The 27920-nt window shown below is 32.8% G+C and overlaps 3 protein-coding genes across 6 annotated transcripts; 2 read left to right on the forward strand and 1 right to left on the reverse strand.

The window, feature by feature from the left end:
• LOC120188157 (E3 ubiquitin-protein ligase MBR2-like) lies at nt 1-27920 on the forward strand. 4 transcript variants are annotated; one of them, XM_039191672.1, is made up of 11 exons: nt 1-111; nt 1073-1179; nt 1353-1433; nt 1552-1659; nt 4822-4963; nt 5231-5980; nt 6056-6468; nt 6746-6844; nt 6935-7069; nt 7213-7395; nt 27887-27920. In XM_039191672.1, exons 5-10 carry the CDS (start codon nt 4864-4866, stop codon nt 7357-7359), a joined length of 1644 nt encoding a protein of 547 aa, XP_039047603.1. In that variant the 5' UTR covers nt 1-111; nt 1073-1179; nt 1353-1433; nt 1552-1659; nt 4822-4863; the 3' UTR covers nt 7360-7395; nt 27887-27920. The 4 variants fall into 4 exon arrangements, with proteins under 4 accessions (XP_039047603.1, XP_039047602.1, XP_039047601.1 ...); XM_039191671.1 differs by lacking the exon at nt 1353-1433; XM_039191670.1 differs by lacking the exons at nt 1353-1433; nt 1552-1659.
• On the forward strand, nt 19592-20973 carry LOC120188160 (DNA-binding protein S1FA-like). Its single transcript, XM_039191675.1, has 2 exons — nt 19592-19743; nt 20557-20973. The coding sequence occupies exons 1-2, from the start codon at nt 19714-19716 to the stop codon at nt 20773-20775; spliced, it is 249 nt and encodes an 82-aa protein (XP_039047606.1). The 5' UTR covers nt 19592-19713; the 3' UTR covers nt 20776-20973.
• LOC120188159 (cell number regulator 8-like) lies at nt 21226-23146 on the reverse strand. Its single transcript, XM_039191674.1, has 3 exons — nt 22770-23146; nt 21778-21980; nt 21226-21571 (listed from the first exon to the last, which is right to left on the reverse strand). Exons 1-3 carry the CDS (start codon nt 23077-23079, stop codon nt 21332-21334), a joined length of 753 nt encoding a protein of 250 aa, XP_039047605.1. The 5' UTR covers nt 23080-23146; the 3' UTR covers nt 21226-21331.

A 27920-nucleotide genomic window follows, 5' to 3' on the forward strand; every position in this document is an offset into this window, starting at 1 on the left:
TTTGCTTTTCTTCCTTCTCCCAAAATAATCTTTCACCATTGTTTTTTGTTTTCCTTCTAATTTTAAAATATATTTCTAATAATTTTCTCGCAGATTTTCATCCGTATCGAGGTACGATTTCCTTTACCTCTCTTCTATTTTTTCTTTGTTTAATTTTTTTTTATTTTGGTTGATAATTTTTGTTAGTTAATTCTTTTTTAACCCACTTTAATCATGAAAGAAATATGTTTATCTGAGTTATTTTGGTTACTTTAATGTTTGATCTTGATTGTGCTTGATATTTGATAATCTATAATGGTTTCAGGTTGTGCTGGTGTTAATCATGCTTAGATTCTCTGTTAAAATCTGTATTTGCTAGAGATGTTTTTTTTTTAAATCCAGTTAAAATTGGTTTCTTAGTTGCGATCATGGACACGATGATCATCAGCATAAGATATTTCGTTGTTGATAATCCCATTGACTTGACTTAAGATATGACCAGCAATTTTTTATCTTGATGCGGTCGTTGTAGGCTTGTAGCTAAAACCAAGAGGGTTTGTTGATGTTAGATATTTGAGCTCTGTTTAATTCAATGTTATGTTTCCATATAATTGATTGATTTCTTCTAGAGATTGTTCTGTGAATCGCGATTAAAAGGTTTTAAAACTGATACGAGCTCAAATATTCTTGTTTTTCAACGGGAATTCTGTGACATATGAAATAGTTACTTAGTATATATATATATATATTACGTCCTGCATTGAGTTCATTCCAACAGATAAGGGAACAAAATGGGCATTGTGGCGTATTATTTCCCGAGTCTTGTTGTTGTTGTCAGTGTTTGTTTAAAGAATTAATTTCTGAAGGAAATGGAAAAATGGAAAATGATTATCATAATGTGCTCCCTTGGGATGCTGTAAATTGACTTTCATTTTTTTTATTTGAGGTTCAGATGCCAGTTCATATTTTAATTACTTAAAGTTTCTAGCATGCCTAGTAACTGCTTCTTAGACAAGATGCTTTAATAGCTAGGGTGTTTGAGTTTCTTGATCGCAATAGCAACAACTAGGCTTAGATCTTTTTATTTATGCAGGTTAGGGACTTGGTGTTTCATTCTTGCCCCACATCCTGAGTTTGACCTTGAGCATTAACACTAACTAGTATGCCAGTTTTTGAACAGTAACCCATCTATATCTGAAGGTACGAGGTTTCCTATTATCCCCTTTCTCGAAGAATGCTTTTTGGAAGTAGTTAATTAGAAGTTATACATTGAGACTTGTTCTAGCCGTCTGCTTCTGGGTGAAATGTGTCAATATCTGTCAGTAATTATTAATTCCTCTTTCTATTATCTTCTTCTTCATCATGTCTTGCAGAATGCAGCACCATCATCTTCAGTTATATTTCCCTTCTTAATTCTCCAGGCTTTTATCAATGTGTTGGCTTAGCTGCAAAAGGTTTTGACATATATTTAAGCATCCCTTTAAATGAACCATAAATAGGTTACTATAGCTGGTAAATCATTTAGTTGTGCCATTTCTGCTTTCTATTTTCTTATCTCAAATGTTGTTGCAGGGGAGCTTTGTTGATCGGAAACTGAAGGAAAGATTTCTATGTCTTATTAAAATCATGAGCACTCACGTAGTGTTATAAGTTGGCCTTCATACAAAGAGCAAGTAAATGGTATTAGAGCTGCCACTCTAATTAGCAGAACTCTTTGACCTCGTTGAATATCCACTTTACATAAAGTTCCTTATTCTCCCTTGACTGGAGATTTCATAAAAAATGATTAAAAGAAAACTAAAACCTAATGGTGATAGTGATGCTATGATCTTAAGTCCTTCATATTTGGTGTTATGTGTTAGCTTGCTAGTGCTTGGTGTAGAGTGCCAAAGGAGGTTTAGGGAGTGGGGTTGAGGTTGAGGAATTGTGAATAATATCTTCTTCTATCGTAGTTTGCAGTTCTAAGAAGATGTAATGACCTAAGAATACCTAAGAACCCCAGGGGCATCTCCGTAAAAATTCCTAAGAACCCCAGGGTCATCTTTGTAAGAATCCCTAAGAAATCCAGGGCATCTTCATGGCTGTTACAGTTTTGGCAGTCACCCAGTCTACAGTTTTTTCTGAAAGATTGATTTAAAGTGTAGGGCATGATGATGGATTAGCTGAAAACATTGAGCTTTGTGTTCTCTTCTTGGCAATCCTGGAAATGTAGTTTTTTGTGGAGCCTTATTTGGTGGTGCTAATTAATGTCATATGGCCTCTTATGGTGTAAAATTGGATGCTTGGATGATGACCATAGTCATGTAGTTGGGATTGACATTTCTTGTATATGGTCGATGTAGTAGAAATATGTGCTTAAAAATATCTAGGCGCTGAGATCATGCTCTATATTCCTGGGAGGAGGTATGACTATGCAAACAAGACTGGGATTTTGGTGATTATATAATAGCCTTATAGCTTCAGGTTTTCAAATTTTATTGAGGTGGAGGGTCAATATGTACTTGGATGCAATGATTTAATTAGGTCAACACTTGACCGTTGTTGCTGTCAAGATGCATGGCTGTGAACTGTTGACAAGGAGCTGAATTATTATTAAGTTCTGCTTGAACCACTCATGTGGCTGATATGGTTTTCCTGTAACTCGACATCAAATAAATGGAGTTGGGTTTGTGGGACTTTTCCTGGTTGTATGTTAGGCTTTCCTCTTACTGTTACCATCTCTTTTATTTACATGTTTCTTAAGCTTCCATATTGTGAGGTTAAAATCATCATCTTGATTTGTTTTTCTTAAAGCTTCATGGTGAATCATTCAACAATTGGAAAACATGTCCTTAAACTGATGGGAAACTTTTTGTATGTCACTGAACTTAGGAAAATTGAGGCTTGCATTCTAATAGAAATACGTAATATATATTTTTTATCCGTGCTCACCTAATCCTTTGACCTTGGAAGTTGTCAGAAATCCGGTGTGAGGCACAATAATGTTCCTATGAGATATAATCTTGTATCAACATCTCTACGTCAAATTTTTTACATGGTAAAAAAGGTATTGTAGGAATCAATCAAAACCTTGATATTGAAGCCATCTATGCTTTTGGTAGATGGGATCTTACATCAGGAATGGTAGCCGTCTCCTCTACAATTATTTTGTAGATATACCTGATTTCTTACTATTTCCTCTTTTGTTATTTTCCTTTTTTAAGAAAAAATATATAACGTTTGGTCTTAGATGATACATTTAATTTCTTTTTATAAAGCTATTCTTTAAATGATTTTTTTAGGATAAAAATAGGTAATTGCAGCAGACTATATGTGCTTGCTTAAGAAACAATTGATACACCCACATGAATTTTGATTGTTATTCCTTATGTTGGTGAATATTTACAAAATTGTAGCTTCTCTTCTATTTTTCCTCAAATCTCCAAGGATGCTTTCTTTTTATACTTATTACTGCTCCATGTTTTAAACTTTTTCCTTAAAAGTTTACTGCTTATTTTTAAGTTAAAATCTTCATTTGTTTGGACAGGGTTCAATCTCTATGCATTTGTTTTCTTCTAACTTATCTTCAACGTAGATAGGTTCTGTTCCTCCCTTAAAAAGTGGAAGCTCAATATCAAGGAGAGTTTATTTCCTTTATTAATATTTTTTCTTTTGTTGAACTAAAAAAGGATAATATTTTCTTCTTAAAATTATTTCTATTAATTTCATAATTGGAGTGAAAGGCATTTTTCTTCTGCTGTTGCTTTGGCTATGAACTGTCCAGCCCTATTTGGTTAAGTGATGACCATTTTCATTCCTTCCATCTGCTATTAGCTCTATAAATCAGTTCCAGGTGATTTCCTGATGAGTAATCCTGCTTCTACTAGTGCTTCACCTTCACGTCTGAACCTAAGGTACTTTGTGTTGGGCTTAAAGGGTTAGTATTGACATCCAATTTAAAGTCTCTATTTAATTGCTACTCCAGTGTTCCTTATTTTGCCTTCACTTTTTCCCTCTTTGTTTCTTGCCCCAGAATATGGAGGATGCTCTCTCTAATTTTATGGAGAGAGGCAATATATAAGGAGCTGATAAAAGGAAGAGGTGGGACTATGGCTAGCATGCCAGTTTTTAAGAAGACCATAGTTGGGAAACTGGGTATTTAGGGTTGTTGACTTCCTATTTGTGAGAGCCTACTGTGAAAATCGCTCTAAGTGATGAGGGCTTTTGCACCAGCATCCATTTTTCCTATTCCTAGGAACCAGTCCATACGTGATTCCGTTGACCTATTAATGCACAGTTTTGATTAAGTGGGTCAAAGCCAAAAGCTATTGTAGTTGTTAAAATTCTACTTGAGATGTCCTTTTTACATACCAATTTGAGCATGTGCATGTATGTTTATGGCTGACTTTGTCTGCTGGTGCGTCTGCACTGCAATATATAGAGAGCTTATGCCTATAGTTCTATTGTTATCGCTGCTTGTAACCTCATGTCTTTCTAAATTTTTTATAATGTGTTCGAATAGTCATTTCTTTTAAAAGAACAAGCACTTGGTGTTACAAAAAAACAAAGGTGCCTTAATACTCAATATATTTCTGCTGGTGCCAACTAGAAGATGTGATTCTTGGAGTTGCTTTTGTTTGCATTTTTCTGCAGACAAATATATCCCAAGTATTATTGTATTTGTTGACAGAAATTTAGATTTCTTCAGAGCTCTGGAAATTCTTTATAAGAAATGAATCTTGTAAATGCAATATGTTGATTAAATGACATGCAAATACTAAGTGCATCCCTTTTTTTTGGATTATTAGATATTAGTTAATTTTACTTCATTTCTTTTTATCTTTGATTTTTCTTTTTTTGTAGGTTGACTTTTCTTCTAGAATATAACTTGGAAGGGATTTGGTTATGGGGCATAGACACATAATTGACACCTCCCAAATGTTTGAGGGTGAAAATGAGCAGGGCTGGAATCATATGCATTCGGACCAACCTTATGCAAATCTTGGTATCGTTATTTTAATGCATTAACTTTTGCCTTTTATTTTTAAGAGGATACATTTGATGCTGATGAAAAATAGATAATTATTTACACTATGATGAAACTTGTTTGCTAGGCAGGTTGAGGTTGGACTTGTCATATCTCTCATATCTTGAAAGTTGGGCCTAGATTTTGGCTTTTGAGTTATGTTGTCTTTTGTGTTGTAACTGATCCTTATTTGTACACTAGCTTTTGTTCTAATGGCTATTGATTCCTTTTTGTTTTGCTTGGCAGTGAGGGCAAGTACTACAGAACATGGCTCCTTCTGTCCTGTGGAAAATATGTCTGTCGATGCAGTGCATGTTTCTCCTCATTGGAATCCTGTCCCTAGGTCCAGTGGTTATGCTACGTCAAGCCACCATGTTGAAGCTCCGCAATCTGATGCTTCAGGCCCATCCCATGATCTTATTCTGCATCCATCAGCCCCCGGAGCATTTGGTGCAACCCCTGATAACTATATGCGTCATGCTTTTTCTTCCAATTATGATAGGCATTCTCTCCATGGAATTGAGGGTGGTTTTGTTGATCTAACAATGGGTGGTGGTAGAGGGCCTCACAAGCGCAAAAGCCCTGGAGTCCCGTCATTCTGTGAAAGGGGCAGTTCAAGCAGATATGTTGGAGCTGGAAGTTCATCTGATCTTCCTCTATCATCCGACTTATGGCAAGAAAAACCTAATGAAGATCCTCAGCAAATGCACTTGGATCATGTTGCCATGCTCCCGAGTTATAGAGGCAATAGCCTTTCAATTAGGGGTGAAGGTTCTATGAGGAATGTGAGAAGCCGTCCAGCACTTAATCTTGAATCCAACCAAGTTAGGAACCATTTATCAAGCAATCCTTCTTACACTAACTATTCTACTAGCCAACCAGTTGACCGCTCTAGCTCAGTGGATCTCGCTGGTCAAAGCTCTAATGCTTTGTCAAGGGAATGGGAATGGGGCCATTTGAGAATGTCTCCTATTCATGGAAGTATTCAAGCTTCGGGTAAGTTGGTCAAATATTTCTCAGTTATGTTTTAAGTTCCCCATCACTTCTTAGTCTGTTATCGGTGAGTTGCAGATCCAGGTGTTTTTAATCATGAGACAAACCACTTTCTCGGTGGTAGCAGTGCTATGAATTCTTCTGTAGAGGTTGAGGGGCTTCAGCATGATTTCATTTCGGGTAGAAATCCCATTCTTCCTCAGAGTTTCCATGGCAGCTCAACACAATCTGTAAGGGGTATTCGCACAAACTATTCTCATAGATCTACCCCAGCTTTTAGGGCTTCTTCCAGCAGTGTGCAATTAGGACATGCGGGACCCCCAGATGAGGGGATTCAAATTGTTGCTGGAAGTTATTCCTCCAGACATCCTCGACCATTATCAGCTATAACATGGCGTAATAATGACAGGATTGGAAGGTCGAGGGTATTTAATGACAGATATCGACCTCCTGCTGATGATGCGGCTTTCCATGAACGATTCTCATCTGAGGTATTTAGTGCTTGTGAAGTAAATGAGTTCTGGACTCTTTCACGGTGTTGCAATTTTTATTTTTATTTTTTTGCTTTGATTGCATCATAAGTGTCCTTTGTTGATTGATAGCGGCCTGTTCTGTTGACCAGGCCGACTTCTAATCTAGCCAAATTTTCAGATCAAGTGTTTCCCGTGAGAGACGGGAAAAATTCTATTTGATCATCAGCTTGCCAAGTAACTTTCCTGATTTAACGAGTCATTAGCTGAATGTTGTAATTTGTTTATCATTCTGCAGGGTTTTATGATTGCGGACCACCCAGCCTTTTCCGGATCTAGAAATATGTTCGACCAACATAGATATATGAGGCTAGACATAGACAACATGTCTTACGAGGTATGTACATATTTCCCTTCTCTATTAAGGTGTTATTTCATTCTTATTTGTGTTTTGCTCTAAATGACCCTGTTTGATACGCTTGATTAGGAACTACTTGCATTAGGGGAAAGGATTGGGAGTGTTAACACAGGTTTGTCCGACGACTCGATATCCAAGTGCTTGACGGAAACAATTTACTGTTCAGATCAAATCCAGGATGAGAGCTCTTGTGTGATCTGCCTGGTAAGAACTTTTATCATGTTTGAAACATAAATAACTCAGATCATGTGGAACCGGCCACCACTCGGCAACTTACAGTCTGTGCTTTGATTTTATAAAACTCGAATGGGAAGTTCGAATATCTGACAAAGCTTTGTAATTCACAGGAGGAATACAAGGACTTGGATGAAGTTGGGGCGTTAAAGACGTGTGGACATGATTACCATGTTCCCTGTATCAAGAAGTGGTTGTCAATGAAGAATACATGTCCGATCTGCAAAGGCGCGGCTATGGCCGAGGATAAGGAGAAATAATGACTTATATTATGGTTTACCATTCTTGTATATATATATATAGACATTTGCCCCCAACAAAATCAGACATTGGTTAACAAATTTGCAGAAAACAAATAAGGGAATGTTAGATTACTTTTCAACCCCTGATCCCTCCCGACCAACAAAGCCTCATCTTTGCCGGCAAACAGCGCGAGGACGGGTTTTTCCTTTGATAAGAATCGATATTGCTTTTTAATGTTGTATTTCTGGGTCTTGTCTTTAATGTCAAATGTTAATCGAAGTACTTATTTGGAATAAGATTATTATATCTTCTGGTTTCTCATGGAAACAAGATGTTACAAAATAAGAATTCAAACAGAGGTATGATGAACCTACCCTATTACTGAATATATCTTCTAGTTTCTCATGGAAACAAAATTTTGAGCCAAACTCAAATACAAGTGATCATGTTAGTGTGGAAGGAAAGTGCGACTTGTGTATGTTCTATTAGGTTTTGCCAATTGCTGCTGATCAGCCATGTGATATAATACCACCGTATTGTTCTTTGAGTATTTATATCACTTGAAAAACCAGTTTTATGTTCGCATGCAACTACCCACTGAATCAACTAGGAGGCTTATCGTGCGAGGTGATTGCAAGTTGGATAGTGTTCGATTTGTTCTTGTTAGAAAAATTTGTTGTTCGACTTGTGCTTGTTACAAAAACTTCTTGTTCAACTAGACTTGTTTCTCGTTAAGCTCATTGCTCGACTTGTTGCTCATTAAGCTCGTTGCTCGTTAAACTCACTAAAAATTTTACCTTGTTTTTCAAATATAGGTAAAATATACAAATTTAAAGTTTAATATAAACATAAATTAACAAATTTAACTAAAAAAATTATCAAAGAGTGTATGAAGTAATTTCAAAGTCTAAACTTCAAAATAACAATCCACAAATGCACCAACTAACATATTAAAATTTATGTAACAATTCACAAATAAATCAAATTAACATATTAAAAACATTCTTGAGAAGAAAAATATGTTAAACAGTACATAATCAGTACTAAAAATAAGGAAATTAACATCTCTTCACTCTATTCATTATTGCTTGTAATTATCAAACTATTAAAAAATTATCGAATTGCTCGCGAACTTATCGAGTCGAGTTGGTCTTTGCTTTAATCGAGTTTTAACCATATCGGATTCGAACAACTCACCTCATTAAATAACCCTAGTATCAACCAAAAAAAGGAACTTGCCAAAGAGAAGCATCAAAAGCCTTCTAGAATAACTATTAGACACAAAAATATAATAATAAAAAAACCCAAAGGGGCATTCCGATAATTGAACTCAGGAACTCTCACACTTAAGTAAGAATCATACTACTAAACTAAATGTCCTAAAATGCTAGAAATTTGTAATAGATTTAATAAGTTCCTTGCTTATACAGTCCAAAACGCTAGACCAAAACCGTTCCGTTTCCTTATTTTGTTTGTAATAAATTACGCAACTATCAATGTTGGTCTTTTTAGTACCTAAACATTTAATTTTTTGCAAAATCACACTTAATATTTAGTTATTGTTTCATTTTAGTATCCAACCATTAAAAACTTAATTGTACTGCAATTTTATGGGTAAATTACATCATTCATCACTTAACTATCTTCTCACTCCTATTTTGGTGTTAAAATTTAAAAAAATTCAATTTAACTACTCAACTTTCAAATTGCTCCTATTTTAATCTTCTCACTCCTATTATTATTTTATTAATATATAATTAAAAATAAAAAAATTTGAAAGTTAGAGTGATTAAATTAGGAGTAATTTGAAAGTTAAGTAATTAAATTAAAAAAATTAAACTTTAATGACCAAAATAGGAGTGAGAAGATAGTTGAGTGATGAATGATACAATTTATCCATAAAAAAGGTGTCACGTGCCTATCACCCGTTATGTTTTTAACGGCGAGGTACTAAACGAAACAAAAACTAAACGTTATGTAACACCCCCAACCCGTATCCGACCCGGATACGAGTCCGAAGTGTCACATTGACTTTTCAAACATTTATTCGTATAAAATAGTGAGTAATTTAAAAACTTTGATAACATTTAAATTATTTCAAAACGTTTACAACAGATATCAGAGTTCATACCATTTATATCTTTAGACTACATGCCAACTACACTCTGTAAACAGTACATACATTTTCTGATCTGACATTTGGTAAGGAGAACTGACCTGTCTTGCTCCGCATTACTCTTTATTCTTCTCGAAACCTACGTGTGAAACAATCACACGCTAAGTCGTTGACTTAGTGAGGCAATAATTAAACATATAACAATAAATTCATGAACGTGCATTCATACCATTGAATCATGACATTTCAATATGCATGTATCTATTGCATGATAACAATATATATAATAATTCATACACTTTCTTGTTTGTCTTCCAATTGCATTGCCCATGTATATTATTATCTTTATCAACATCATTATAATTCAAGCAACACATGACATATCACCATAAGTATATACATCACATATATCTTATACATTACATTCCATGTTATCTCTTATTAGCCCATGTGCACTTGTGAGAAATGTAGATATGTGAGTCTATTGAGGTTGTGCACCACTATGCTGTCACCACAGCTCATATAAATGTCCAGAAGGACCTATCCAGAGGTCACAAAGACCCCGGTAACTATCCAGAGGTCATAAAGATCCTCGGTAACTGTCCAGAGGTCATAAAGATCCTCGGTAACTGTCCAGAGGTCATAAAGATCCTCGGTAAACTGTCCATAGGTCCCGAAGAACCTAGGTAAACTGTCCATATGTCTCGAAAGACATAGGTAAACCCTCGACTCTTGGCATGCCAACTATACCTATAGCTCTCGTATCATATAACATGAGCATTATATTCATATCACTTCACATATTCACATGTACATTTCACTTTTCGTATGATTTCATAATCATCTGTCACGTAGCTTATAACACTTCTCTTGTGTTCATCTGGCATGTAACTCATTGTCATCTCTTATTCTCATATGATTCTCATACACCAAGTATATCACATAGCTTGTTACCTATATAAATATTTTCTCATAACTTATCATCACATAGTTCCCATAACATTTTCCTATAGATTCATAAATCTTTACCATATGACTCATGTATTATATGTTCATTTCCGCTCATATATCCACTCCATATAACTTATTTACATGTTCATATAATCACTTCTGTCAATGTCTCCTCATTTATATATCATTCTTATATTGCCCTATAAATCAATGTTATTTAACTTATCTCATTTTTCATCTAATCTCATAAGTTGGTTATACAATTCCTATATATATATATCTAACTCATGTAATTTATATCCTTTCTCTTGTTATCATATAAATCATTGCTATTTTACATAATTCATGCTCCTATAATTTATATCTCAGGTTCATATAACTCATCTAATTCCTATAATACATAAATCATTGCCATATAACACATATCATATAAATTCATACCACCTAACATGTGATACAACTAAACATATTCATGTAATATAAACATAATCATACAATCATATATTCAACATATTGGAAACAGACTTGTCGCAAGTCAAATTTCCATACATAATACGTATATTCTAATAGTACGCACTCACATGGCCTCACTAGTCAATATCGATATGTTATCTTTCCTTGATCGATCTTACTTGCCAAACGTTCCGGAATTGCTTTATGCGTAGAATCTACATACATGTACATTTTGAGGCAATCATTAGATACCTACACCTTGTAATTGGATACTAGCAACTTAAACGAACTTATTAAACCAATATTCAGATTTTCCTTTAGGGGGAATCGGTTCCCTACTATGGGGGTATCGATTCCCTCAAGACATTCTGGAATTGTGTCGTTTGAAGGGGTATCGGTTCCCCTTGAATGGGTACCGATTCCCCTTGCCCAGAAATCATATTTTTAGCTCGAAAATCACTTCATTTTCAGCCCAACACTTCATATATCATCTCCTTTTCATTCTTAACTCTAGTACACATACTTAAACCAATCTATATTCATTTATTTCATCTTAAACCTCAAAATCCTATCTTCCATATGTAATTCAAGAATCATATCAAATTTTCTATATGTTCAAAATCAAATTCTATCACTCCAAATCTCTTAATTTAACCATTGACAAGTCAAATTTAACTTCAAATTCTACTTATCAATTCTTTTCCAAAGTTTCATATAAAAACTCCAAATCTTTAATCTCTCTTAACCCCTCCATTCTTTGATTTTTACTGTAACCCAAGCTTTCCTTATGTTTATCCATCAACTAAAGATCAAAACCAAGCTTAAAATTCAAATAATAATCAACTAATAAAACTCTCACCTTTGCCTTGCTCTCCCACGCATGAAGAAGAAGAAAGGAGAAGAGAACTCTGGATGTTTCTCCCATTTCCCACGTGTATAATTCCTTAAATGATCAAATGACCATTTTACCCTTTATTTCCTTTAACAATTACAAAATAACCTTCATCATATGTATCCAATAATAATAGAACTATTTCATTCTTCTATTTTAGTTATCAAATTATGAAACTTTACAATTTGGTCACTAACCCATAATTTGGGATGTTACAAATCTCCCCTCCTTTTAAAAAAATTCGTCCTCGAATTTTCACTGCAAATCCTGAGAAGAACATATCTTCTAACGTTCTCATGCTGCTTCCCTGACTTATTTTTTCTTGTTATCATCAGAAACTTACTTTCAATCCTTTAGTTTTCCAACTATCTTTTTCATTTATACATTCATCTTCTGTTACTTATCATATAAACAATAACCAGTAATACCAATCCATTGTCGTGTTTTCTCTCATTCAATTATGCAATTTTCCTTTGACCTTTCTAAAATTCTATATAATGTCACTCATCCCATTGACAGTAACATTCATCTCATCACTTTATATCATAAATCCATCTATTTCTTCATAACTCTCTAAATACTTTATAACCATACCAACTTGTATTTCGTCATCATTTGACCAAAACACAACTTTAAATCTTCTTCAATTGTGATTAAACATATACTTTAAGGAGTCAAACAATATTTTCACATCACCTTGCACACTTGTCTTATTTCTATATCAAAATTGTCCTCTGTACTTCCATATTTACGTATCTGATCCTTTAAATCAATCCCTTTCATTTCTTTATTCCTTATTCCTTATACATAAATCATATATTTCCTTTCATGTTCACATACTCTGGTCTTATCACTTATACTCATCTTTATGTACCAATCTTCATTGCATCCTCATTACTCTAATAACCCATTTCCTATACATAACTTCATTCTTTATCATTCTTATACTTGTATTTTTCTTCCTGAAGGTTCCATGCAAATACTTATCTCAGTTTCTACATCATAGCTATCTGCTCAGAATATACAACCATATTCAAATTCACATCATAATTAATTAACTCAACTTTATCTTTTCCTTCAATCTTATAACTCTATCACCTTTACTCTGACAGCTAGTCAATAACATATGTTCAATCTAGGGTACAAACCCTAATCAACCAAACACATACATCTTTTCAAATCGAAATTATCTTAAAATTCGCTTACTCAACTTATCAATTTCACCTCTATTCTCACACATCCTGAAATTTCTTTTGCTTAAACTCAACATTCTGACTTCCTGTGTCCTATAATCTGATCATCGATATACACATTCTCAAACTCTTCTTATCAATCCTCAGCTTTACTTAAATATACAAATTCTTACTTCCTTTTCCTTTACTATACCACATTATAATGATCCAAATATGCAACTGTATCCAGATCCATTGCAGATCTGGTTATCATATCCTGACAATATCTTATAATCTTATAATTCCAGTACATTTTTATCACATACTCTAGTTAGCCTATACTAACTCTTTTCATCTTAACTGCAAACCCTTATCATAAACATACTCTTGTTTATGAGCAATACTATCACTTCGTTTCAAACTCATAAGCTCTGACTTTATACATCTTATACACTTGTCACTGATGCACTTATCCTTGAGTTCTTCTATACGTACTCATCACGTCCTTAGATCTTTTTAACATTCTTATGGTGACACCTGTTCACCATATTCTATCTTATCCACATAATAACTCTATATCGTTTTTCCGATTCCAAACGATGAAAACTTTCTATCATTATTCAGATACGATTTCAGCTTTCTGAAATCAACTTTTGATCTTACTAGGCATTTCCTGAGGTGTCCGCTCTTCATCCTGCCTGGCCAGGGCAAGTGAATAGCTATCACAATCAGGAATATCATCTTTCACTTACTTCGAAATTATCACGATCGGATTTCTACTGTATTAAACTATTATTATTCTATTAGCAAGACAACATACTCCTTACACAATCAGATCAGAAATTTTTCAATCTATGTTGGCATGTACACCTTTTATGACACTTTGGACTTCGGTTTATGCCGAGAATCGGCTAAACCTTAGCTCTGATACCATTAAATGTAACACCCCAACCCGTATCCGACCCGGATACGAGTCCGAAGTGTCACATTGACTTTTCAAACATTTATTCGTATAAAATAGTGAGTAATTTAAAAACTTTGATAACATTTAAATTATTTCAAAACGTTTACAAAAGATATCAGAGTTCATACCATTTATATCTTTAGACTACATGCCAACTACACTCTGTAAACAGTACATACATTTTCTGATCTGACATTTGGTAAGGAGAACTGACCTGTCTTGCTCCGCATTACTCTTTATTCTTCTCGAAACCTACGTGTGAAACAATCACACGCTAAGTCGTTGACTTAGTGAGGTAATAATTAAACATATAACAATAAATTCATGAACGTGCATCATACCATTGAATCATGACATTTCAATATGCATGTATCTATTGCATGATAACAATATATAATCATGTCATACACACACGCAACATATCTTCTTGTATTACTTTCACTTTTCGTTTGTCTTCCAATTGCATTGCCCATGTATATTATTATCTTTATCAACATCATTATAATTCAAGCAACACATGACATATCACCATAAGTATATACATCACATATATATTATACATTACATTCCATGTTATCTCTTATTAGCCCATGTGCACTTGTGAGAAATGTAGATATGTGAGTCTATTGAGGTTGTGCACCACTATGCTGTCACCACAGCTCATATAAATGTCCCGAAGGACCTATCCAGAGGTCACAAAGACCCCGGTAACTATCCAGAGGTCATAAAGATCCTCGGTAACTGTCCAGAGGTCATAAAGATCCTCGGTAACTGTCCAGAGGTCATAAAGATCCTCGGTAAACTGTCCATAGGTCCCAAAGAACCTAGGTAAACTGTCCATATGTCTCGAAAGACATAGGTAAACCCTCGACTCTTGGCATGCCAACTATACCTATAGCTCTCGTATCATATAACATGGGCATTATATTCATATCACTTCACATATTCACATGTACATTTCACTTTTCGTATGATTTCATAATCATCTGTCACGTAGCTTATAACACTTCTCTTGTGTTCATCTGGCATGTAACTCATTGTAATCTCTTATTCTCATATGATTCTCATACACCAAGTATATCACATAGCTTGTTACCTATATAAATATTTTCTCATAACTTATCATCACATAGTTCCCATAACATTTTCCTATAGATTCATAAATCTTTACCATATGACTCATGTATTATATGTTCATTTCCGCTCATATATCCTCTCCATATAACTTATTTACATGTTCATATAATCACTTCTGTCAATGTCTCCTCATTTATATATCATTCTTATATTGCCCTATAAATCAATGTTATTTAACTTATCTCACTTTTCATCTAATCTCATAAGTTGGTTATACAATTCCTATATATATATATATATATATATATATATATATATATATATATATATATATATATATATATATCTAACTCATGTAATTTATATCCTTTCTCTTGTTATCATATAAATCATTGATATTTTACATAATTCATGCTCCTATAATTTATATCTCAGGTTCATATAACTCATCTAATTCCTATAATACATAAATCATTGCCATATAACACATATCATATAAATTCATACCACCTAACATGTGATACAACTAAACATATTCATGTAATATAAACATAATCATACAATCATATATTCAACATATTGGAAACAGACTTGTCGCAAGTCAAATTTACATACACAATACGTATATTCTAATAGTACGCACTCACCTGGCCTCACTAGTCAATATCGATCTGTTATCTTTCCTTGATCGATCTTACTTGCCAAACGTTCCGGAATTGCTTTATGCGTAGAATCTACATACATGTACATTTTGAGGCAATCATTAGATACCTACACCTTGTAATTGGATACTAGCAACTTAAACGAACTTATTAAACCAATATTCAGATTTTCCTTTAGGGGGAATCGGTTCCCTACTATGGGGGTATCGATTCCCTCAAGACATTCTGGAATTGTGTCGTTTGAAGGGGTATCGGTTCCCCTTGAATGGGTACCGATTCCCCTTGCCCAGAAATCATTTTTTTAGCTCGAAAATCACTTCATTTTCAGCCCAACACTTCATATATCATCTCATTTTCATTCTTAACTCTAGTACACATACTTAAACCAATCTATATTCATTTATTTCATCTTAAACCTCAAAATCCTATCTTCCATATGTAATTCAAGAATCATATCAAATTTTCTATATGTTCAAAATCAAATTCTATCACTCCAAATCTCTTAATTTAACCATTGACAAGTCAAATTTAACTTCAAATTCTACTTATCAATTCTTTTCCAAAGTTTCATATAAAAACTCCAAATCTTTAATCTCTCTTAACCCCTCCATTCTTTGATTTTTACTGTAACCCAAGCTTTCCTTATATTTATCCATCAACTAAAGATCAAAACCAAGCTTAAAATTCAAATCATAATCAACTAATAAAACTCTCACCTTTGCCTTGCTCTCCCACGCATGAAGAAGAAGAAAGGAGAAGAGAACTCTGGATGTTTCTCCCATTTCCCACGTGTATATAATTCCTTAAATGATCAAATGACCATTTTACCCTTTATTTCCTTTAACAATTACAAAATAACCTCATCATATGTATCCAATAATCATAGAACTATTTCATTCTTCTATTTTAGTCATCAAATTATGAAACTTTACAATTTGGTCACTAACCCATAATTTGGATGTTACACGTTATGTATGATTTTGAAAAAAAATTAAAATTTTAGGTACTGAAATGAATCAAAAATGATAGTTTAGATACTAAATGTATAATTTACCCTAAATAATTACTTTGGATTGTCTTCTCATCTTGTATTTTTTTTACACAGAATTTTGCTCTTAATAGGAATTGAACCCACAATCTAGAGACTGAGAAGGATTCAAAAATTTAAAAATATGGATCTAAGTTTTTTATTACTCTTCTTTTCAACAAAATGGGTATTTAATTTTTTTTTCTCCTTCCCTTAACATATTAAACTATATTTAATAATTTATCTAAAATAATTTGTATCTCGGCCCATGGAGCCAAGCGTATATGTCCATACATAGGGGAAATGAGAAATATCAACTAAGAGTTTTTAACCATCTGCTTTAGAAATTGTTAGACTCTTATTTTATATTTTTTATTAAGTAAGAAAATATTACGTTTACATCAAGATGAATCTTAGCCTCATATATTTATGATAAATACTTTTTTAATTATATCAACAGTCCCAAACTTAAGTTTTGGAAATTTACCTTAGTAAATACCAACACAAAACAAAAGGCAATCCTAATAAAAACAATAATATTGCTTAGCATTAATAGAAAATAAATGCTCTATATGGCTATATATACAAACATATAAGGAACACAAAATAAAACATTTTCTTACCCATCAATACGCGGAATCAGCTGTGGAATTTGGTAATAGAGTTTGAGGTTCAATTTAAAATTTTAAAAGTTTTAGAGGTTTAAAATAAAAATTTTAAAAATTTTGAAGGATTCAATTAACATTTTTTTTTCAAAAAATTTGGGGTATAACTAAAAAAATTAATTTTGAAAGGGTTAATGAGAATTTTTAAATTTTATGGAAGGGATTTAATTAAGAATATCCAAAAACTTTAAAAATTAATATAAATTTTTAAAAGTTCTATAGAGATCTATTTTTTAAAAATTAAAGGTCTAAATTATAATTTTTAAAATTTTTAGGTCATACCTCCACTACTCTACATTATCTTCCGCCTGCGAGGAATGAAGATATGAATTATGATGAATATGCATTCTTAAAATAGAATATAAAACATTAACATAAGAATCCGCACACTATATTGATTTTATAAATATATAACCAACAAAATGATTTGGGATAATATATTTTACCGCAAAGAACTGAGTTTAATTCGCTGTTAAAAGATATAGACAGTTAAAGCGAAGGTGTCAGGATGACTTAAAAATCAATTATAGATTTAAAAATATTTTTTAACGTAAACACACGTATATTAATAATATAAAATTTTTGAATAAAGTGAATATAAAAAGAATTTCATGATAGAAATCATCGGTAAAATAAATAATAGTGTTGCTTAAGATATAATTTATTTAATAGTACTAATAATGTGTTATACACTATGAAATTGGTAATAAGAGCAAGAGAAAATCTTTTATTGCTTAAGTTTTTACATAATCACTATTTACATGACTCCAAAAATTATAGGATACATGAATATGAATCTTGAAGGTCATTATATAATTGAATATAAAAGATGAAGGGTTAGGAAAGATGAATATGAGCATCCATTTAATGAATTGATTTATAATACTATCTGTTTTGTTTTTTATTTAAAATATTTTATGTTTGATTATTTAATTATATTTTATCAATTTATTTAACCACTTATTATGTTTGGTTATATATATATATAGGGTTAGGATTAGGGATGGGTATGGGTATGGGTCGGGTTGGGTCGGATTTTTGGTCCACCCGACCTGATCTGAGAACAATGACTCCTCCACCCGAAATCCGACCGGACCCGCATAACATATACCCTCCACCCGAACGATTTTTTGAAATAAAATCTGAACCCGACCCCAAATAATAAAAAATATTATTTTTATTCAATAAAAAAAGTGATTTAATTAAAAATAATAATATGTAGAGGAGTATTATTGTAATTATTCCTAAATATATAAGGTAAAATTATATTTTTTTCTAGGTCAGGTCAGGTCAAATATTTTTTACCCTAAACCGAATCCGATCCAATCAAGTCGGAACCCGTCGGATTCGAGTCTCATGCCCATCCCTAATTAGGATCCATTTACAAAATATAAAACTCATTAGTTATATATATATATATATATATATATATATATATATATATATTTCTAGTTCGGTTAAATCCTTCAACATTGTGGTTCTTGTAGATTTATCTTTCTCCTCTATTATACTTTTCCGATGAATTATAATTTGTTCTTGTAGTTTATACTTAATCTCTAGTTTATGTATTTATTTGGTTCACATCAATAAGAAGTAAAATAAATAAGGGCAAAGTATATAAATGGTCATCCGAATATAGGATATTGTTTTGTTAATTCCCTCGACTATTAGAAGTTATAAAATGATCTCCCGATTATAGAACATTATTTTGTTGAGTTCTTAGACTATTAAAAGTTATAAAATAGTCATTCGACTATTCATATGTTCCAAACTCGTCATTTCTGTTAAAAAATTTGATGCCTATCTGAGCTAGAGGTAAACTTATCGACTGAGATATGATAAATCATTATCTTAGAACCGTTTGAATTGTATTTTGTGGATCGATTATTTGTTAACATTATATTGTCATGCTAGTGTTTAAAACATTATGTCGTCGAGTCAGTGCTTAAAACCAATGAAGGTGCTAGTAGACATCATTAAAATATGATTTTATCATATCCTAATTAGCATGGAACATATGAATAGTCGGATGACAATTTTATAACTTTTCATCGTCGGGAAACTGAACAAAACATCATCCTATAATTAATGAATCATTTTATAAATTTTAATAATTGAATGAGTTAACAAAATAATACCTATAATTGGGACAATTTATGTACTTTATTCAATATATAAATAAATTTCATTGGAAGTCAAATAGAACTCACTGGGCCTTCTTATAAGTCCAATCCAGTAAGAAAAAGAAAGCAATAAAACACTAGATACTGGGGGGGGGGATGAACATCCGAAACAGTGGATTCATTACCAGAAATAGATTTTTTTTTTCTTTTTGGTTCCAAATTCGTCCCGGTGGTGAGGAGCTCCACCGTTTAGTTCGCACTTCGCAGCCATGTCAGACGACTTTGATTTCGCCGATAAGGTCAGACACGCATTCGATCACTTGATTCTTCTTCTTCTTTTTATCCCTTAATTTTAAGCTCTTTAATTCCCAATTTCAGTAGCTTTTCACTGAGATCCATGCAAATCAGTTCGAATTTAGAGATCTGGTTTTGTTTCTTTACCCTTTTTTTTGTTCCGATCTAGTGCTTTTTCAAGTTTGATTTCGTTTTTTTAGGCTTTTGCATGCTAATTCTTTAGCTTAATTAAAGATATTTTTACAGTTTCTATATTGCAAGCAAACTTATCAAACTATTCTGTCTCTCTTTTTAATGTCTTTTTCTGAGAAGTCATTTAATGGTTGCTACTTGCTACCTCATGGTAATTATCAACACTATCTTTATATGGGATTTGATCAATCAATTTGGGGTTTTTTTTTTGTTCATCCATACCTCTTGAATTCTGACTGAAGAACCTAAAAGGAGAAATAAAATATGAAGGTTTTAGTGAATTTCTCATACATACATCCATAAATTTCTAGGTTTCATTAGCCTTGTGATCACCGCTTAAGTCTTAAAATAAAGAATGATAGATTTATATCTTTTGTAGAAATGTGTGTACGCATGTAATTTTGTGTTGGTTTACATTATAGAATCTTTTTTGTAGTAAGTATACATGAATTGAGCCTGATAACCACATCTAAAAGTAAGCAACTTTGAAGTGGTAGCAATGTTTTTTGTTTTATGATTTATCCCTTTGGCCTTGTAAAAGTTTAACAGGTTGAAGGTAAGTATTGATTAGCTAGCTAGTTGTGTTACTTACATGCGTAATAACTCGGTTTCTGTTAATCTGATAGGAAAACAATATTATTTATGAAACTGAATCTAGAGGGTTCAATCCAGGATTGATAGTGCTGCTGGTTGTTGGGGGTCTACTGCTGACATTCCTTGTGGGGAACTATGTACTGTACTTGTATGCGCAGAAAACTCTTCCTCCTCGAAAAAAGAAGCCGATATCGAAGAAGAAGATGAAGAGAGAGAGGCTGAAGCAAGGAGTTTCTGCACCAGGAGAGTAAGGATATTCGAGACCTAGTTTCCCCTGTTCCCTGTGCTAAAAACGTTTGTTCACGATTTTCTTCATGTTTGATTCCCAGAGAGTTGTTTTAGTTTAGCTTTCAACATTTTAATTACAAGTTAATCCCATATTTGGTAGACTGGAAAGTGAAATATTGATTTTCTGTTCATCATGTGCAGTTTATTTATCTCATTTCTAATTGCATGTCTAATTTCCTTTTCATTTGTTTAGGCTTAAAAGAAATCTGTCTTTTTCTGATACAATTTCGAACAAGGTATAATCAAATACAAGGTATAATCCTGTAAATATACGGAAAAGCAGAACATTTACTGTATTATTATACATACAAAATACTTGAAATCTATATATCAATCTGTATGTTATTTGGTTTAACCACAACTAGCAATCATCTGGTAGTACTTTAGATTTTAGACAATGTAGATAACTTTTCAACACTATGCCACTGTATGACATCACACTGATAAAAACATGGACAAGGCACAGACAAGCTATTCGAGTTCTTTCACTATATAAGGCAGGGCACGGGCAGTAAGCACTCAGGCACCACGGCTCATGGTCTGTTCCCCGGGAGGGATCATGACCAGCACAGGCTGAGCATTGTGCCCCGGGTGAGGCAACCTTCGGCGAAGCTCGCGGCCTTCCTGGCAAAGAGCACATGCATGGCAGAAAACATGCGTTGCAAAGTCACAGGCCGATTCACAGAGTTCCCGCTGCACCTCGCCTTCCAAACAGCTTCCACAGCATCCACATGACCTGTTAAGTTCCTCACATGTACCCTGTTTTTAGCAAAGAAAACCACAACAGATAAATCTTTGAAAGCCCTCACCTAGTTGATTCTATGCATAATAAGAACAAAATATAGAGATCAACAAACTCCAATAGATCAAAGGATGTTAGAAACATCAAAAAACCAAATCAAACAAGGATATACAGACATAGAAATTTTGTTGTTATGATCAGAAAGGATGTTAGATTTACTTGCCTCAAGATTAAACTTGCGACGAATTGCGGTTCGGGTAGGGTATGAAAACCATGGAGCAAGACAATTCCAGCCAAAAAAGGAATTCCCGATCAAGTAAAGACCAGAGTAAGGCAAGCAGTGATTTGCAAACGTCCCCGGTGCAGATCCAAGTCTTTCGGCATTGCTTCCATACAGCACACAAGGGGCCACGCTTCCGAGTAGACCTGGCCGAAAATATCATGATTCGAGTCAAAAGCAAAGATGAGCACTACATAACTAAAAAACTAGATATACAGACAAATGTGTTGAACATTTTAATTGTACTTGTTTGAATTGAAAATATTAACAATTTCAGATCAAGAAGCAAATTCAATCTTCATACGTATATGTGTCCAACATATGCATGCTTATTTTTTTCAAGATTTGCATACATTTGAAAAACCATTGGAGTCATATGCTCATATCTCTATGTCCATATAATCCTTATATAAGAATATGAGTTGGACACAAATAAAGAGTCGGAAACTCGGAATAACAAAGATTGTGTAAAAGATAACAGTAAACCAACTACAAGTTGATCTAGTGAAAAAGACATTAGATTTCTTAAATAATGTTAGGGATTCGAAACTTGATGTCCTGAACGGAATAAATTGAGTTGGAAGATTGCTCACATAATACTTTTGTGATATTCGATTTGGATTAGTCAATCAATGAAATCACATAAAGATAACACTAACCAGAACGTAATTGATCATGGAATTAAAGAACATCCTTTCAAAATCATTGTCTTTTGATTTTCCTTTTCTTTCTATCTCGTTACTCTCTAAATTCCAAGTTCTCTATAACCAAAGAGAAATCAGAATTACAGCTTTAATTCCAAACTTAGCAATTATAATTCGGCTTCTAAACGCAGCAAAAATCCCAAATTTCTCAAACGATTAAAATTCCAAAAATTCGTAAACTATCAGATCTATTTAGAGATATCTCAAATAAATAAAAAATAAGAAACTTACAAACTTCAATGTCACTGCTGCAAAACTCATCGTTACGGCCAAGACAAGCAAGGAGGGAGGAATCCCACTGTGACCGTCCCATTGGTTCTCCGACAACACTCCTGCAGACCAAAGGCATCCCATCGGTGGTCCACCCAAACCGAGCCCCGGTACCAACTTCCGGCGAAGATTCCACATCGGCCGTCGCCTCCTTTGATTTGTTAACACTTAGTTTCTTCTCCTCATCTTCTCCAACACCACCTTGTTTGGTCAGAAGAGGGCTCGATTCCTGTTGATCGTTGTTGATGCTGCCACCATTGTTAATTGCCATTTTCTCTTTTGGATTCGAGAATGGAAGATAGAGAGAGATCTAAACTCAAGACTTAAATATTCGCTCTTTAGAAAGCGCGTGAGCTTTATTAATTAATTAATTTTTGTTTTGCTGTATTAAGACGGAATTTCTATCTGTCTGTAGGACCCAAAGTAATTTGTCTTTGTAGTGTTCTAAGCCCAAACACAGCCAACTTGGACCAAGTTGCCTAGTAAGCAAAACTCGTTTCTCGTTTCAATTAAAAAAATAATAATTTTTTAATTGGATTTATATTAAAAAATTGATTCGACTTGAATCCAAACTCGAAAATTATTAAATAAATTTTTATTATTAAATATGATTCGAATAATTCAAAAATTTTAATAATTAGATAATTAGTTTTCACGTTCCAAATCCCTCAACTCTTAAAACATAGCCTTTTAACAGACATTCATTGCCCGATTAAAGATAAATCTACACGCATGTCACCGACTCGTACTCGTGTTAACATGTGTATTCGACATATACTGTTTGTTTCTTCTATTTGGATAAAATCCGTGTAATTTTCTCTATTAATCTATTTTTCTTTTATTTTGATCCTGAATAACTCAAGTATTGCTTAAAATCTAGGAAAGATGTGCGTGTATGATTGTTAGTTGGGATGCTCTTCTACGTTTCTTAGTCATGTATGATTGTTTTGTTATCATATTTTTATTCTTTAGACTTTTGGGATGTTCTTCTATGTTTCTTAGCCATATGAGATTGTTTAAAAAAAATAAACCAAACAATATCATTTTGTTATGATTTTTTTAGTCCCAAATTTATTTTTTAATTATAGTTATATAATTATATTTACTATTTAATATGTTTTACCTTAAATATTATGTTGTAGTTAATTTGAATCATTTTGTTTCACTTGATTTTATGGTTTTTAACTTATATATATTATGACTTGCTTTGAATATGACTTTTGATATATAAAATTATTTTTTATTAAATATTTTTGGTATTTTTATTTAATTTTTTAAATAATTATGACGTCGTCTGGTTCTTCTGACGGTCGAACCGATCGACCGGTTAAACCAGTGAACCGATAGCATGACCGGTTCATTAACCGGTTCTGAAAATCATGTCTTTTCTAATTTTTCCACATCAGTAAATGCATGTCCAATCAGCCTCGTTTTTTTTTAGTTTAAGCAACACGTATGTAAAAGTACATCCAATAATTATATTTTTTAAAATTTTAATAAAATAATATCATTTCGATAAATAATAGTAGGAAGATGTAATTTTGATATTTAATTCTAAGAGATAGTATACTGAGAAAAACTAGTCCTACAAATATCTAAATATATGTATACTATTTTTAATATATATATATATATATATATTGTATCATTTAGTATACTTTGCATAAACAATTGAGATAAATATAGGTTTCAATGAGGAATAGGAATATAGGATGTTGGGTTTGATTTACAATTGCAATTTGAATGTGTTTACTTAGGCTTTTCACTTGTTTATATTTGCTGCACTTTTCTTTTATTTTTTGTAATTTTATTTAATTTGACATAGGGGGAATGATGCCAACACATTAGATTTTTCTTTTAAAATTTCTATAAAAAAATTAAACTTGAAAATTTTCAAATTTAAAAAAAAATATTGAATTCAAAAGATTTAAACAAAGATGAAGCCCAAAGTTTTTTGATGGGGACTAGAAGAAAATTAGAAGCTTTGAAAGTCAAAGTACAAAATTTTCATTACACTAATTTATAATTTCATGATTTCATAAGGGACTACAAAATAAATTTTCCATTTTAAACGGCAAACCAAGACATACTCCCTTAACTCCGTACATGGATCTAAATATGAAAAAGCTTAAATTTAAAAATATTTTCTCACATAAGGTGTGAGAAAAATTATTTTCTCATCTAGTGTGAATGTTATAATGTCCCATAAAAGATATTCGGAATATCCGATTTCTAAAAAACATGTAGAAGACCCGACGACTTCTCCAAACTGCATGCATGCCTGCAAATTGTATCTTTCCAAAAGACAATGTGTTTTTCATGGATCTTCTAGAAGTTGTCGAGCCTTTCGATACATTCTATGAGACGTTGTAACATTCACACTAAATGAGAAAATGATTTTCATAACACCTTATATGAGAAAATCCTTTTTTTTCAAAATATTATTTAGCCAGTTTTATCAACCTTAGTAAAATTGGTCAAATAATACTTTCAAAAAAAAATAGCTTCAAGAAAGGATTTTCACCTAATCTCTTGATGTTTAGTGGTCTATAAAACTATCACAAGGATTCTTGTGATATATTGGTTAGATACTTCCCGGGACTGATATCTTCTAGTCAATTTGTATTCATCAAAGGTAGAAACATTGTGGACAAGACTTTATTAGCTCAAGAGATGGTGAAAGGGTATTTAAGAAAGTCTTTCCCTTAAGTGTGCCATAAAGATTGATTTGCAGAATACCTTTGACTCAGTTAATTGAGAGTGTTTTATGAATGTCCTTGATGCCTTAGGGTTGCCTATAGTCTTTAGAAGTTGGATAAGGGCTTATGTCAATGTTTCTAAGTTTTCAGTGGTTTTCAATGGAAATTTGGTGGGGTATTTCAATGGGGAGAAAGGAGTGAGGTAGGGTGATCCCTTGTCACCCTACATGTTTGTAATGATTATGAATGTGCTCTCTCACTTACTGGATGTTGTTGCTAGGAGAGGATTTTCAAATATCATCCAAAGTGCAAAAGGATTTTCCTAACTCACTTATGCTTTGCTAATGACCTACTCATATTTTGTCATGGGTTAGTGGATTTTGTCTTAGGAGCAAAGAGTATTCTTGAGCAGTTTTATGGGATGTCTAGATCGAAGTTGATTGCTGCAAAAACTGATTTTTTTTGCTTGTGGCGTGGATAATGTCTTGGAGAGAATTCAAGTTTTTAATGGATTCAAGATAGGTAGGATACCTGTAAGGTATCTTGGGGTACCTTTAGTAACCATAAATCTCACTGAAAAGGATTGTTTGCCTCTGTTGGAGAAAATTCAGGGAAAGCTTGGAGTATGGTCTTAAAGGAAGCGTAGTTATGGTGGGAGATTGCAACTCATTATGGTTGTGTTGTTTAGTGTCTCCAATTTCTGGTATAGACAGTTGATTGACATGGTTTTCAGAACCGGACCGGTTAGCGAACCGGCCATGCAACCGGTTCACTGGTTCAACCGGTCGAACCGGTCCGACCGGTCGGAAGAACCGAACGACGTCATAATTATTTAAAAAATTAAATAAAAATACCAAAAATATTTAATAAAAAATAATTTTTTATATCACAAGTCATATTCAAAGCAAGTCATAACATATATAAGTTAAAAACCATAAAATCAAGTGAAACAAAATGATTCAAATTAACTACAATATAATATTTAAGGTAAAACATATTAAATAGTAAATATAATTATATAACTATAATTAAAAAATAAATTTGGGGCTAAAAAAATCATAACAAAATGATATTGTTTGGTTAAATTTTTTTTTAAAAAAAATAATCCCACATGGCTAAGAAACATACTCAAAAGCCTAAAGAGTAAAAATATGAGAACAAAACAATCTCACATGGCTAAGAAACATAGAAGAGCATCCCAACTAACTTCTATAAATAATAGAGGTAATTTGACATTAAAAATCATGAATCTTTTGGTGAGCATTGAGTGAACTATTCTTTCACTTCAATCAAGCTCGAATTTTAGGCTTCAATCGAGCTTCTAATTTTTTTTTGAGTTTAAGGCTTTTTTGAGTTCAAGTTTCAATATTATATTTTGAGTTCGAGTTGAACTTAATAATTTTTAGCTCCTGAGTTTGAGTCGAGTTGAGATTACTTTTAAAGTTTTCAAGTTTGAGTTGAGCTCAGCAATACTCGAGTTCAACTTGGCTCGTTTAACAAACGACGTCGTTTGGTTTAATTTAAAAAAAAACAAAATTGGCGGTTTTTTCCGTTTTCAGCCGGTCCGGTTCGAACGGTTCAACGGTTCCGGCCGGTTCACTAGTAGCGGTTCAACTGGACTAGGCAGCAGTTCCCGGTTGAACCGGCCGGTCCAGTCCGGTTTTCAAAACACTGGTTGATTCTACCTAAAACTATGATTTGGAGAATTGAGCAACCATGTATGTAACACCCCCAACCCGTATCCGCCCCGGATACGAATTCGAGATGTCACATTGACTTTTCAAAACATTTACTTTTAAAAGATAGTTGAATTTAAACATATATTTAAAATAAAATGATGGAACATTTGATCAAAAGTAATTAAACATAATTTAATTTATAGTGAACTTAAAGCTCAATAATTTACATAAGTATATATTATATGTTTACAAAAACGATCAAAGCATATACGAGTCAAACCGTTAATTACATGTCAACAATATTCGATATAACAAAATACCTACGGTTTAATTCTTTTCTGATCTGATCTTCTGAAAGGAGATGCTGACCTGACTGGCTTAGTTTTACTCTTCTTGCTTCTCTAAACCTACGTGTGAAACACTCACACGCTAAGACTTTGACGTAGTGAGGCATATAATGCATAAATGGAACATTAAAACATGAAATCACATAATTAACTTTTCTAAACATAATAAGTACAGAAACTATCATACACTTCACCCAACAATAACATGTAATATTATGCACTGTTCATTAATGTTATTTCTTTTAATATCCCATGGTACCTTCTTGAGAAATAAAATCCTAAAACACTTGGACATATTCTAAACATATCATAAATCATATAAAGAAACCATGGAACATATCATATAACAAAAGCATATATATATATATATATATCATCAACATCATT

This window comes from Hibiscus syriacus, unplaced genomic scaffold (genome assembly GCF_006381635.1).
Source record: "Hibiscus syriacus cultivar Baekdansim isolate YM2019G1 unplaced genomic scaffold, ASM638163v2 tig00116939_pilon, whole genome shotgun sequence".
NCBI classification, from domain to species: Eukaryota; Viridiplantae; Streptophyta; class Magnoliopsida; order Malvales; family Malvaceae; genus Hibiscus; species Hibiscus syriacus.